Raw genomic sequence first — 15,127 nt, 5'->3', positions numbered from 1 at the left:
GAAGCAGTTTCTGTTTGAATAACAGTGGTGACCTTGGGAGAAGTGTCCGTCTGGATAGCCACCATAGTTTGCTGAGTGATGACAGGATATGATGAAGATGTTATGAACTCATCAAAACAGGTCATAGAAGTATCAATATCAGACACAGGTACATATGAAGGATCTTCCGAAAAGATATTCAATAAACTTTCCTGAGGATGGCCTTGAGATGGTTCTGCTGCTGAAAGCGGGAGGACTTTCTGTGGAGATTCCGAAACTGAAGGGGCAGATTGAGAGCTCACATCTATCACAGGAGGAAACATGGGTACCTCAATAGGAAATGAAGAAAGAGAATTATGTGGAGACTCTGTAGAAAGTGACTGAGGAGCATTACCAGATTGAGTTTCCTCTTCTGAAGCTTCAGGATCAATCACATGAATTTTCAACTGTGGCTTCTCCTTGCCTTGAACTGTTATTTCCTGAGGAGGAAGCACCATCGCACGGCTGACCCGCAATTTAATCCTCGTACTAGAAGAGGATGCACCTTCTTTGTTGTCTAGTTGAATTTCAGACTTCCGCCCAAGAGGACCTGTAGAATCATCTTCTTTCCCCACCTTAATCTTAATGAACTTGACACCATTATTCTTAAGCCAGATATTGGTATTGGCAAGAACTGACTGAAATCTATCCAAGATAGAAGTGCTTTCCTTGTGGGACCAGTGGATAGAAGGAAGCGGGGCCTCATCAACATTCTGATTGACAAACTCAGGATCAAGAACGTTACCATCATCAATCATACCTTGTGGCATGTTTGCGAGGTTTAGATCCGCAATCTGTTCTGCAGTGAGTCGGCAGTAATCCATCTTGCGAATCTCCTTTTCGGTACGAAGATCAGCCCAAATATCTTCTATCCGGTGTACATGGATGAAGGTCTTCTTGATCTTCTCTTTCATGCCTCGGTAATCGAAATCAGCTCTAGGTTTGAATCTTTTGAGTCTGATTTCCTGCAACTCAGTTTCCATAGCCCTGGCCTTGATTGAAGTCATTAGAGAATATTGCCCAATCTTCAATGGGTTGTTGGAAGAAATACCCATGCCAACCTTGTGCTTAACTGACTGGTGTGTATGTACAGCCATGATCTGCCTTCCCAATTCCATGAGGATAATCTTATCTGTTGGGTACCGTGGGAGCATGTAAGGCTGCCCGCCATAACATCCAACTCTCATGTAGGTAAAAGTTGGAAATTGGAGAAACAAACAACCATATTCTTTCACCTTTTCCCATGCTTCATCTGAGACTCTTTTGTCCTTCAGGTTCTTGTCAAATTGACACAAATAATGACCAAAGAAAGCGTCCTGAACCCTTCTGAAATGAGACCTACTTGATCTTAGAGGCAACTGATCATAGTATTCCCAAACTGGTACAAGCATGCGGTCACCCTTGGTGGAAAGACCTGGGAAATGTCTAAGTGACGCAGCAATATACACGAGATATGAATTCATGTAGAAGGTGAAGGTAGTAGGGACGACTGCAAGTTGCTCACACAAAGCATCACTGATGATTTCACCCCAACAGATGTGCTGAGACTGCCTTACTAACATAATAAATTGGTACATCCAAGGTTCAAAAACATTGGAATGTTCCAATCCCATCATACGGCTAAGAAGAGTAATAGTATCACCGATCTCATTCTTGAAATCAGATCGATATAACTTTGCCCATCTGGTAAGCGCAGTGCGAGGTTCATGAATCCATTTGTTGATATGACGCTTACAATCTTTCTCCTTTTTGGCAAAGTATTCAGCTGCACTTTGCTTGGAGATCTCTATATAAATGGTTTCGGAAGGTATTTTAAAAACCCTCTATAGCTTCTGCATCCAGGCGAATGATCACTTCCCCATCATCATTTCTAATGACTCGTGACTCTTTGTCAAAATGATGAGCACATGCTAGAATAAATTCTGGTTCTAGGGCAGCAACTGGAAAGGATGCGGCATGATGGATATGGCTGTCCAGCAACCGTTGCATATCCCCCTCCTTCGGATCTTCAATCCTTTGTATGAATTCGGACATGTCAACATGCCCTATCTCAGTATCCTTGATATGATCAAGGGAGGAGGAGATCTGTGACTGCGGAACTTCATTCTGGTATTTATCATACCTGTATTTCATCTTTTTTGGAGTGGGAGATGATGATACATCTGTCATCTGGGCACAACCGGGAATGCTGCAATGTAAATCCATGAGTATCAAGGCAACATCAAAGTCAGTATCTTTAGACATTTTCACTCCTCCAAATGAGAAAGTTCAACTTTCGTATTTTGGCTTTGTGAGAGGAGATATAAGGGGTGGAAAAATAAGCTTTTGACTTATTTCGGGTTTTGAAAAATGTTTCGCAAGTACACAAGAGGGAAGTACAAACGTGCAATTGGATTTTAAATTCCGAATGCAATTATACTTGCGAAACACGAAGCATGATTAAATGGAAGGAGAATGAATTTTCAGTTTGAAAATTGGGAAGAACGCATTTGCAATGGGTTTTTAAATCCAAATGCAAACTTATTTTCAAACTGAAAATCGAAGGAATGGACGGAAAAAGGTATTTAGGCATGCGAGAAATGACGAAGATGATAAGTACGGATGAGGGAATTGGAAGCGGATAAGTAAAAATGAATTTCGGGAAGATCACTTGGAACTTTGTCGTGCCAAAATGGGAAGGACTTTCGACTTGCAATCCGGATTTCAAAACCCGAAATTGGGAAGAACTTGATTTTTCCGTCATTGAAACTTGATTTTTGGACTAAGAAGGTTAAGTCTTTGTCCAAAAAGGAAAGAACACATCTTGAGGTAGAACTTTTCACACTTATAAATTTCTTTGCAAATTGGGAAGAACATATTTGGAAGAACACATCTTTCTTGTTTTGAAACTTGATTTTTGGACTAAAGAAGGTTAAGTCTTTGTCCAAAGAGGGAAGAACACATATTTTCCTTTTACTTGCAATCGGGTTTTAAAACCCGAATGCAAGTAAAGAAGGAGAATTTTCAATGGGGAAGAACAACTTTTTCTTTACAAATTCCTTTGTAAAATGGGGAATTTCCTCTCATAAACCCAGTACGAACATGAACAAAAACCAAAACTTAAACAAGGAAATTGCAAGGAAAGAAACAAAAGAGAAATATAAAAATAAAAATTACCTTGCAAAGATGAGGAGAGATCCAAGCTTGTGGAGTCAACCAAACATAGAAGATGAAACCCTTTAAATAGAAATTAAACAAAGGAAGAAACTTAGCCACGCATGGTGACCAAAGAAAAACCGATTCGCTATAAAAACGCCATGAAAAATGCCAAGGAAGTAATTCAAAAATGATTCGATTCATCATTACATACAAGAGAAAGCAAAAATGATTTAGAATTGAAAGCATACCTTGAACGAAAAAGGTGCGAAACTTGCAAAAAACGTGACTGGTTTTTAGGGCGTTTTTGCAAATCGATTCCCCAAAATGCGCACAAAACGGTTTGAATGCAGCTTGAAATCCAATTCATTAATGATTAAATCAAAAACGCCTTAGGTAAGAGCAGATTCGAACCTCCAAACCGTGGCAAATGGCACAAATGCATGATTCAGAAAAAAAAACGTTGAAGAAGACAAATGGCGAAAATCAGTTTGATAGATGCGTAGAACAAGGGTTTGAATTCTTCAAAGTTGCAGCAAATCCGCCTTTGGAAGGAATCCCTATCTTTCTTCCAAAAAATTCGAACCCAAATCAATTTGCAAAGGCATGGGAGAAATTTCGGGTTTTAGAAATGGAAATACAAGTTTTAAAAATGTTCATATTTTTGCCTCTAAGGCAAATTTCGGGTTTTAGAAAAGGAAATACAAGTAAAATTACTTGTAATAGGGAAATAGAATTCCCTTTACAAGTGATTTTACTTAAAACATGTAAAGGGAATTTAAAATCCCATTTACAAGTTCTATTTAAAAATAAAAAATAACTTTAAGTCATAAAAACATGTAAAGGGGTTTTAAAAACCCATTTACAAGTTTTACAAAACACTTTAAGTCATTCTACTAGTAAAGGGGGTTTTAAAACCCTTTTTACCAGTTTCCAAAAACTTGCAATTGGAGAAAAATTCCCCTACAAGACCAAAAGCTTCAAGGGGGTTTTGAAAAACAAATTACCAGTTACTGGTAATTATCGAAAAATTCCCCTACATTGAAGCAAAAACATAGCAAACGGACTCGAAACGCGACGAAATTCGAAACGTAGCTTGGAGATGGATCAACAATCGATCCAGTCCAAGGATGGGACGAATTTCTACCTCGGGAAGCGTGCCATAGAGTAAATTTTTTCATTTTTTAATAAAAATTTCCTTGTGATAGTCCAATTTTTGAAATCAAAAATTGAGGACAACATGCTGCTAAAACCAAATTCGGCCTCTAGGGCCATATTGCGAACTCCAAACTCCCAAATTCGTCTTAAACGCCGAAAATGTCATTGGCTTACAAAACGACTCAAGGAGCCGAATAGGCTTCAAAATCTTGCAAAATAACCTTTCATACCGAAAATCGTTTAGTCTTGCAAAAGGGTCTAAATGGCCGAAGTTCGGCATCTGGAGGCAAAATCAGGGGGCAAAGATAAAATCGCGAATTTCACAAAAGCATTAAGTAGGCCGAAATTTGGAAATATAAGTAAAGGTTTCAAATCGGCTAAGTAGGCCAAAAAGTAAACTCTCAAAACATCCTCATAGCCCGAAAATCTTCAAATTCTAAATCCGCAAATTGGTTTAGAAGCTTGAAACTCCCCAATTCTTGCAAAATCGTCCTCTGGGCCGAATTCGCAAAACGGTCATTCAACCTGAAGTCAAGTCTTCCATCTCGTGAAAATGCCCTCCCAGTCGAAAATGGTAAAGGAGAGAAAGGCCTAAACTTGCAAACTCGTCTTGTGAGCCGAAAATAAAATAGGGAATTTGCAAAAATGAAAAACTTTTCAAAATGGCCCTCCAGGCCGAAATTTGCAAAACTTCCCTCTGAGCCTAAATTAACAAAAGGGCTTTTTAGCTCGAAAATAAAAAGAGGGTAAAGCGCTTAGACTTAAAACATTTTCAAAACCCCTCCTTCGGGCCGAAAAAGAGAAATCACAGGAGGAGCGAAATACAAACTAAGTTTTGCAAAACACGTTCATAGGCCGAAAAGAGGGTTAATATTCTCTTTTTTGCAAAGTTTCCCCCTGAGCCGAAAGTAATATGAGGCTCTCGAAATCCCCTCCATAGGTCGAAAAGTAAGTGTCAAAACCCTTCAGTAGCCCAAAGTCTGTTTAAAATCGCATTTTAAGAGGCGATAAGGACAACCTCGCAATGATCCATGAGCTGAAAAGGAAAACGGGGCAAGCTTCGAGTTTGTAAAATTGGCTTCATAGCCGAAAATTCCAGGTTTTACATCGCGCATTCCAAGGCACAGTCACAAACTCTATCTTTAAGCCAAAAATATCAAATGACAAAGTCTCGCAATCGGCTCAAGTATATCGAAAATGAGAAAACGTTAAACTTTTAAAAACTTTTCAAAATGCCCATCTTGGCCGAAAATCGTGAGTTAAGTGAAGGCAGTAAAAATAAACACTTTTGAAGCTTGCAAAATGGTCTCATTTGCCCGAAAACCGAATTTGAAAATAAGGAAAGGCGTCACTTAGACATTTTCAGAAATTCTCTTGGGCCCGAAATCGCACAATGTAGTTGAAAGGAGTTAAACTTAAAAAAAAATCATAACATCCTTTTTGCCCGAATTTTGAAAACCACGTGAAAAGGGCATTTAATTTTATCGTTTGCAAAAAATGATTCCAACCCGAAAATGGGCAAGCACCACAAAAGTCGCAAAATAGATAAAAGGGCGTAAGTCACTTTATAGGTTTGCATTTTATGCTTCTAGCCCGATAATGGGCAAAGGTAAAGTAGTGAGGTTTACATTTTGTTCTTTCAAGCCGAAAATGCGAAAATCATGTGAAAAGCGTTTAACTTAGATATTTTCAAAACCAACTTGTAGGCTGAAATTGACCAATAGGGCAAAATCACTATTTCGCCAGTAAGCCAAGAAGCTTTAGTGGATTCAGATCGCCCAAGCATCATCAAGACAAAAGATCGAGTTTTAAGATACATCTCACAAAGAGCTTCATCGAGACGAAGCCAGACGTTTAGAAATTTAATGTTTGATTAATTAAGTTAATTAATTTTTCAAATTAATTTATTAAAGTGAGATTGATTGTTCGCAGGTCGCAGGACGTCATCAGAGAACCAGGAGAAAAACCTGAAACGCAAATCGAAGAAGGATCGCAATCAAGGCCAGGCACTGAAAGCCGAAGAAGATGCAGGAACGCGCTACAAGAGCACGAGAGCAACTGAGAATTGGGAAGCGTGCCACCAGACCACAAAGCTGAAATCCACCACTGGGACCAAAGACCAAAGAACACTCCGAATGCGGCAAGTCTATGCATTCTCAGGAAAACTGCACAGCTGGATTTGATTCCAGAAGTTCAGTTTCTGTAAACTAAAACTGTTTTATTAAACTGCCTACGGGTCTCGTGCAAGATATTTTTGTGGACAACTATTCCCAACCACCAAGAGGACCAAATAGACTCAAATTAAAGCCAAATAGTGGCCGGTAGTTGAGATTGTGGTTGAGTGGATAACTGTAAATTGAATGGGCATGGGTTAAGGCTGCTAGTTTCTAGAAGGCAGATCAAGACCCCTGGATGTAGTCCATCCTAGCCTTCGATTCATTATTGTAAATCTATAAAAGGCAGAGGCCTTTCTTTTGTAAAAGGTTAGACAGTTAGACAGTTAGATAGTCAGACTCTAGTTAGAATTTTGGGAGTCAGATAGTTAGATTTTAGAGTTAGAATAGATTAGATCTTAGCAGTAGCATAGAGACGTTGCAAAAATTGTTGTAATAGGCAGCTGAAATCAATATATAAACATTGATTTGGTGTTTATTGTCTTACATTCATCCTGTTTGCATGGTTTCTTTCAGCATTTTAGATAGATCTTTATGTTTTGGGTGTGCAAGTATTTGATAGATTCAGGCTCATACCATTGAGGATATACTGATTGTGTATCCTTTTGTATGGTTAACCTGAGCCTTTAATTGTGCTTAGTTCAATTGCAGATGTCTGTCTAGGCTGCGCCAGAATTGGGTGCTTAGCTGTGCATTTGCAGTCTGAAAATCTTCCAAGTCCCTTTGAAGATTGCATCGTTCTTGATTGGTTATGTTGAATCCGTCTACCCGCACACTAGTCTTATTAATTTTAGATCTCCTATCCCTTCCCTTTTAAATTTTATTTCGCAGTCTGAGAATCACAACAAACTAGCTTGTTGCAAAACATAAGTCCCCTTGTGCTCTCAGTAAATCACATCAATCACTGAATAATCCCGCAGTCAACACCTGACAATCAAAACCTTGAGGTTGTCCCCATTGATCAAACTGAAACAACATTAGAGATTTCCTTATCTCAAGAGAGGATAGGATACTCAGCGAGCACATTCTATTCTGCGTTGGCCAGATGAAGTCGTAAGTTCAGCGATTTTAGACACGTCAACAAAATTGGCGCTAGAAGGAGGGCCTTTGAAAGGTACCTTGCAGCAAGTTGAGTCTAATCGACCTTTCCAATGCTATATTCGGGATATGCAAGATCCCTATTAAATCAGAAAAGCCCAAAAAATCAGAAAATTTGAAAATACCAAAAATATTTCTGAGTCAATATGTTGAGTCAGTCGCTTCATGAAGGCTGTTCGTAGTCCGAAATTTTTTAGATCCAACGGAGGCTGAGTCTGCAGCTATATCCCAAGCGGCTGTCCGAATTTGCATCTACAGCTCACTGCAGAATTCATGGCACCACAGCGCACGAAGAACTGAATTGCTTGACATTTTTGTCAAGGGTCGAGTTAGCACTGCAGGGGCAGATATTCTTTTGGGATATCCCCAAACCGCAGAAGTTAGCACAGTCGGATATGCCGGATATTCCCATTCCTCCGTCCAGCAACGATGAGTTTACACGATTTAAGGATCGGATTGAGAACCAGTTTGGTCTCGAGGGGGAGTTATGTTTGGAGAGCGTGCTGTCACCTTGGTGGTGCAGAAATCACCGTACCCCACATTCAGAGTTCACCTGCTCGCTATGCATGGAGGCAAGTCAGTCAAGTTAAAGCCCAGTTTGGACTGCCGAAAGAACCAGATGAGAGCATCACCAGCAAAGTGTGGAGTGCCTACCTTGCTGCAGACGAGTACAGAAGATCGCAAAATCAATGCAGCGTCGCACTCCCCGATGATGAACCTGATGATGAAAAGATGGAGTTGCCAAGTGTTGAGCAGGGTGAACCAATCAGTCGAACTGTGGCAGCAAATGATTATGTTGTCCTTGCACGGGTGTGAGTCATTCTAAAAATTTAGTTGCTTACTGCGTTTTGTCACCAACGTTGTGATCACTGCACTTTTAAACGCTTAAAAACGCTGAAGTTTGTCGTTTTATCAAAGGGAAGTCATTGCAAGTGAAAAATCCGAAGCTCTACTTCAGCGACCACTGTAACGCTCAATCCCACGTAGGCTTCACTGCTTACCAGCCAAGGTGAAAAAGTGAAAATAAAAGAGAAAAATCAAAACAAAAGAAATTGAAAAGCAAAGAAATATCAAATTTCTTGGCTTTGGGAGTGCAGACACCTCTGCCGATTTTCAACAAGAAAATTTATCGGAAATAGAGCAATCTCCGTGAGTTTACAGGCGATAACTCCGCCGAGGCTATAGACGCTTGCTGGCAGCGTGGCTCTATCCAGGTTGCTTTTGGAGTTAGAGTCTACAGGGTAGCCTACATTAACTGAACAATGATATCTCAACCTTCTTTAGCTTGAATGAACTTCATTGCACACACTTGATTCTCAAGGTTGGTGACTTGATTCAGTTTGCGACCTCATTTTTACTTTGAATCTGTCTTTTGTCATTAAGATTGTTTTGTGGGGCATATACTGGAGATTCTGGGGTTCGATTTGGATAGTCATCCTTGAAATGTTTAGGAACATTTCCCAGCCGAGTCGCCATTTGTTGTGCGTATTGCACACCCATCTCCGTCTTGAACAGGGACCCCCAATTTGTGCCTATTTGTCCTTGCGGAAGAGGAAGGGGATATGAAGGGTCAAGTGCCGCTAAAACCAAATTCAGCCTCTAGGGCCATATTGTGAACTTCAAACTCCCAAATTCATCTTAAACGCCGAAAATGTCATTGGCTTACAAAACGACTCAAGGAGCCGAATAGGCTTCAAAATCTTGCAAAATAACCTTTCATACCGAAAATCGTTTAGTCTTGCAAAAGGGTCTAAATGGCCGAAGTTCGGCATCTGGAGGCAAAATCAGGCGACAGAGATAAAATCGCGAATTTCACAAAAGCATTAAGTAGGCCGAAATTCGGAAATGTAAGTAAAGGTTTCAAATCGGCTAAGTAGGCCGAAAAGTAAACTCTCAAAACCTCCTCATAGCCTGAAAATCTTCCAAGTCTAAATCCGCAAATTAGTTTAGAAGCCCGAAACTCCTCAATTCTCGCAAAATCGCCCTCTGGGTCGAATTCGCAAAACAACCATTCAACCCGAAGTCAAGACTTCCGTCTCGCGAAAATGCCCTCCCAACCGAAAATGGTAAAGGAGAGAAAGGCGTAAACTTGCAAACTCGGCTTGTGAGCCGAAAATAAAATAGGGAAATCGCGAAAATGAAAAACTTTTCAAAATGGCCCTCCAGGCTGAAATTTGCAAAACTTCCCTCTGAGCCGAAATGAACAAAAGGGCTTTTTAGCCCGAAAATAAAAAGAGGGTAGCGCTTAGACTTAAAACATTTTCAAAACCCCTCCTTTGGGCCGAAAAAGAGAAATCACGGGAGGAGTAAAATACAAACTAAGTTTTGCAAAACGCGTTCATAGGCCGAAAAGAGGGTTAATATTCTCTTTTTCGCAAAGTTTCCTCTTGAGCCGAAAGTAATATGAGGCTCTCGAAATCCCCTCCACAGGTCGAAAAGTAAGTGTCAAAACCCTTTAGTAGCCCAAAGTCTGTTTAAAATCGCATTTTAAGAGGCGATAAGGACAACCTCACAATGATCCATGAGCCGAAAAGGAAAATGGGGCAAGCTTCGAGTTTGTAAAATCGGCTTCATAGCCGGAAATTCTAGGTTTTAAATCGCGCATTCCAAGGCACAGTCACAAACTCTATCTTTAAGCCGAAATTATCAAATGACAAAGTCTCGGAATCAGCTCAAGTATCCCGAAAATAAGAAAACGTTAAACTTTAAAAAACTTTTCAAAACGCCCATCTTGGCCAAAAATCGAGAGTTAAGTGAAGGCGGTAAAAATAAACTTTTTTCAAGCTTGCAAAATGGTCTCATTTGCCCGAAAACCGAATTTGAAAATAAGGAAAGGCATCACTTAGACATTTTCAGAAAGTCTCTTGGGCCCAAAATCGCACAATGCAGTTGAAAGGCATTAAACTTTAAAAAATTTCATAACGTCCTTTTTGCCCGAATTTTGAAAACCACGTGAAAAGGGCGTTTAATTTTAACGTTTGTAAAAAATGATTCCTGCTTGAAAATGGGCAAGCACCATAAAAGTTGCAAAATAGATAAAAGGGCGTAAGTTAGTTTATAGGTTTGCATTTTATGCTTCCAGCCCGAAAATGGCAAAGGTAAAGTAGCGAGGTTTACATTTTGTTCTTTCAAGCCGAAAATGTGAAAAGCGTTTAACTTAGATATTTTCAAAACCAACTTGTAGGCCGAAATTGAACAATAGGGCAAAATCACTATTTCGCCAGTAAGCCAAGAAGCTTTAGTGGATTCAGATCGCCCAAGCATCATCAAGACAAAAGATCGAGTTTTAAGATACATCTCACAAAGAGCTTCACCGAGACGAAGCCAGACGTTTAGAAATTTAATGTTTGATTAATTAAGTTAATTAATTTTTCAAATTGATTTATTAAAGTGAGATTGATTGTTTGCAGGTCGCAGGACGTCATCAGAGAACCAGGAGAAAAACTTGAAACGCAAATCGAAGAAGGATTGCAATCACGGCTAGGAACTGAAAGTCAAAGAAGAAGATGCAGGAATGCGCTGCAAGAGCGTGAGAGAAACCGAGCATTGGGAAGCGTGCCACTAGACCACAAAGCTGAAGTCCACCACTGGGACCAAAGACCAAAGAACACTCCGAATGCGACAAGTCTATGCATTCTCAGGAAAGGTGCACAGCTGGATTTGATTCCAGAAGTTCAGTTTTTGTAAACTGAAAATGTTTTATTAAACTGCCTATGGGTCCCGCGCAAGATATTTTTGTGGACAACTATTCCCACCGCGCAAGATAGTTTTGTGGACAACTATTCCCAACCACCAAGAGGACCGGATAGACTCAAATTAAAGCCAAATAGTGGCAGGTAGTTGAGATTGTGGTTGAGTGGATAACTGAAAATTGAATGGGCATGGGTTAAGGCTGCTAGTTTGTGGAAGGCAGATCAGGACCCCTGGATGCAATCCATCCTAGCCTTCAATTCATTATTGTAAATCTATAGAAGGCAGAGGCCTTTCTTTTGTAAAAGGTTAGACAGTTAGACAGTTAGGTAGTTAGACTCTAGTTAGAATTTTGGGAGTCAGATAGTTAGATTTTAGAGTTAGAATAGATTAGATCTTAGCAGTAGCATAGAGATGCTGCAAAAATTGTTGTAATAGGCAGCTGAAATCAATATATAAACATTGATTTGGTGTTTATTGTCTTGCTTTCATCCTATTTGCATGGTTTCTTTCAGCATTTTAGATAGATCTTTCTGTTTTGGGTGTGCAGGTATTTGATAGATTCAGATTCATACCATTGAGGATATACTGATTGTGTATCCTTTTGTATGGTTAACCTGAGCCTTTAATTGTGCTTAGTTCAATTGCAGATGTCTATCTAGGTTGTGCCAGAATTGGGTGCTTAGCCGTGCGTTTGCAGTCTAAAAATCTTCCAAGTCCCTTTGAAGATTGCACCGTTCCTGCAAGGTTGTGAGCTATTCTGGCCAAGCAGGGATTGGTTATGTTGAATCCGTCTACCCGCACACTAGTCTTATTAATTTTAGATCTCCTATCCCTTCCCTTTTAAATTTTATTTCGCAGTCTGAGAATCATAACAGACTAGCTTGTTGCAAAACATAAGTCCCCTTGTGCTCCCAACAAATCACATCAATCACTGAGTAATCCCGTAGTCAAGACCTGACAATCAAAACCTTGAGGTCGTCCCCATTGATCAAATTGAAACAGCATTAGGGATTTCCTTATCTCAAGAGAGGATAGGATACTCAACGAGCACAGTCTATTCCGCGTTGGCCGGATGAAGCCGTAAATTCAGCGATTTCAGACACGTCAACACCACCTTGAGGAAGAGGCTTTCAAATTTGCCACCTTGCACTTTGGGGGTGTGGCTCACAAATGGTGGTACCATGGCTAGTTAATCCAAGGGCATGAATCAATCTTCAGCCAAATATTGATGGAGAGGTTTCATAAGAAGGATCTAGAAAATCATTTTAGAGAGTTAGCACAATTGAAGCAAGAGGGTAAGATGGAAGATTACGCAACAAATTTTAGAGGCTACCAGTCATGATTTATAATGTGTCAGAGAAAAGGCTTATAGTATTCTTTATAGAAGGCTTGGCTAAACCCCTCAAAGGATTAGTAAGAGTATTTAATCCAAGTACCTTAGAAGAAGCCATCAATAGGGCTTTGAGTTTGAAGATTCAATAACTAAAATACATGGAGTCTCAAGCAAACAATTCCAATGCCATCAAAGAAGCCTCCTCAAAAGAATACGATACCACCTAAGACAAATACAGTGGAGATGTCTAAAGATGAGCTGTGAAGAAAAAGATTATGTTTCATGTGTAGAGAATCATGACAACTAGGTCATAGATGTTTGAGAAAGGGACAAATACATTACATAGAGGTCATTTTTTATGAAAACACATATGAGGAGACACATGGAGATGTGGATTCAAACTTGAAGTTGCTTGAGGACAAGCATCATTCAGAATGTGTGGACTGTAATGACCCCAGCTAGACCTAGGTCGGCCAAGTCATTTATTTTCTTGTTTTTAAAATAAATAAAATATTAATAAATGAAATCATTGAATATTTTGTTGGCCAGCCTAGAGGAAGTTGGCTTAGTAAATAATTATATAAATTTTGTAATAAGTCAGTCATAGGGTAGTTATATTTTAACCAACTAGTGCTGGTTATATATATGTGTGTTTGGGAGCCTTTGAGAGCATTGCATTAAACGATTGCAGTTGGACACTCAGATGCAAACCAACTTATTACAAGTCAGTATTGTAATATCTCATTCATTTCCTCTGGATTATACCTTGGGCGCAATCTGGATCAGTGGAAGTATTTGCTGAGCTTCTCAGATGAAACCCTCAGAGCTTCTAGAGTCATGACCAGGAGTAAGGGTTTTGCACACTCGCAGGAGGAATAATAGCAAGCCAAATAATCGGCCTGTATCATTGACGGGAGCTGCTGAGTATCAACAGCATTCTATAGGAAGGTGAATGGTGCCCCTCCAGAGGTGCCCTATCAATATCATGTCTATCAGCTACTGCAGCAATTCTACCCTGTGGAGTGTAATGGTTATTAAGATCTTCTTTATGTAAGGTCAGATTACTGTTGCTTGAGAAATTTATGTAATACTATATTTGAGTGAAAATCGACCTCCTGGATCTGTAGTTTCAAAGGTGCATTATATTGTTGACATCGTGGGGCTGTATACTTGTTGAAATCTGATGTAATAATTCACTAATATTCTGAAGTTAATAGCATTGTATGTTCTCTATTTCTGAGTCTACACTTTGCAATCAGATTATATTTGAGTTAATAACGGTAGTAGCATTAAGTAGGAATAAGGATTAGATTCATTCAGTTCTCAGGTTCATTTCACCTTGCTAGGTAAATTAATAGAAAATTGAATTTCTTTCAACAATTTAATTTCTATCATGCTACTTTAGAATTTAGATAACTTAAATATCACATATCTGAGTGTAAAAAATGTCACTCAACTAAATCCAAAATCAGATTTGCACTGACAATATAATTATATAACAAAGAAAAAACTTACGAGAAGCCTTTCTTTTGGAAGCATTCTATCAGACCAGCAGCATTAAGAGATTCTACTGGAAGCTCCCCCTCAGGATCAGGCGACCTACGAAGAAGACTTTAAATATCAAGCTAATATCTTCAAAAAAATAATAGGTAGTGCTTGCAATATAATCATTGCTAGAAGTGTCAGAAAGAAACAGAGCCATATACAATAAATGATCATTCCTCAGAAGTAACTTTTAGAAATGATGGGAAACTCCACTACTATGTCAAAGACAGACCAACACAAAACAGAGAATGAACCCACTCTTTATCCTGCCTTCCAAGTCTAACAGGAATGTCAGGACCGCCACATAATGCCACAGCTTCAGCTCCAGCCAAAGCTATTAGGTCTGCCCATGACACTATCGTTCCCAACAAATGTTAAAGAAATTTCCCGGAGTTTCAAAAAGAAGAATTATAAGTCATGTAAGCCGACTGAACCAGAAGCCAAAACTTTGAAAAGAGAAGTCCTTGTAAAAACCTTGCATAGCTAAGTCTAGTACTGCCTTGACTTTCTGGAGAACCTGAAAAGAGTTTACCATAGTTAAATTCGTATTATTCGGAAAAAGTAGATTCAGAAATAAGCAGATGGGCTCATTGTGATCATTGTCAAATTGATTAAATGTTTTGGCAGATAAATAAGTAGATACTTTCTATAGAATTCCAGACTCTTTAAAACTAAAAATATTTTAATTCCTGCTTGAGCATTACCTTTACTGAACGCTCGAGACCTGTGTTTTCAGGTCTATTGAGTTCATAGATTATGGATCCATTCATACCACCTGCAAAGACCATCAATTAAAGAAAATTTATTCGTAAGGGAAAAAACTACAAAACTGAAAAGTAAACGGCTGTAGTTTCACCAACATGCTCAAACTAGAAACTAGAAAACTGTGACCAATAAGAAGCTACAAGAAGGATACAGATCTAATATGGATATCCAAGAGAACTCATGCAAACCTGAATTATAAACCCAACTT

General features: G+C 39.2%; 1 protein-coding gene across 4 annotated transcripts in view; it reads right to left on the bottom strand.

Moving 5' to 3' along the window:
* Positions 1-15,127, bottom strand: part of LOC131037557 (putative L-ascorbate peroxidase 6) — a 107,168-nt gene that overhangs the window by 46,909 nt on the left and 45,132 nt on the right. For all 4 annotated transcript variants that reach the window (XM_059207392.1, XM_059207394.1, XM_059207393.1 and 1 more), the window contains 4 exons: positions 14,859-14,929; positions 14,629-14,671; positions 14,413-14,509; positions 14,125-14,208 (listed from right to left, as the gene is read on the bottom strand). In XM_059207392.1, coding sequence (XP_059063375.1) covers positions 14,125-14,208; positions 14,413-14,509; positions 14,629-14,671; positions 14,859-14,929 — 295 coding nt within the window. The remainder of the gene's footprint in view (positions 1-14,124; positions 14,209-14,412; positions 14,510-14,628; positions 14,672-14,858; positions 14,930-15,127) is intronic.

This window comes from Cryptomeria japonica, chromosome 6, assembly GCF_030272615.1.
Source record: "Cryptomeria japonica chromosome 6, Sugi_1.0, whole genome shotgun sequence".
Lineage (NCBI taxonomy): Eukaryota > Viridiplantae > Streptophyta > Pinopsida > Cupressales > Cupressaceae > Cryptomeria > Cryptomeria japonica.
This window is presented reverse-complemented; position numbering and strand designations above follow the sequence as displayed.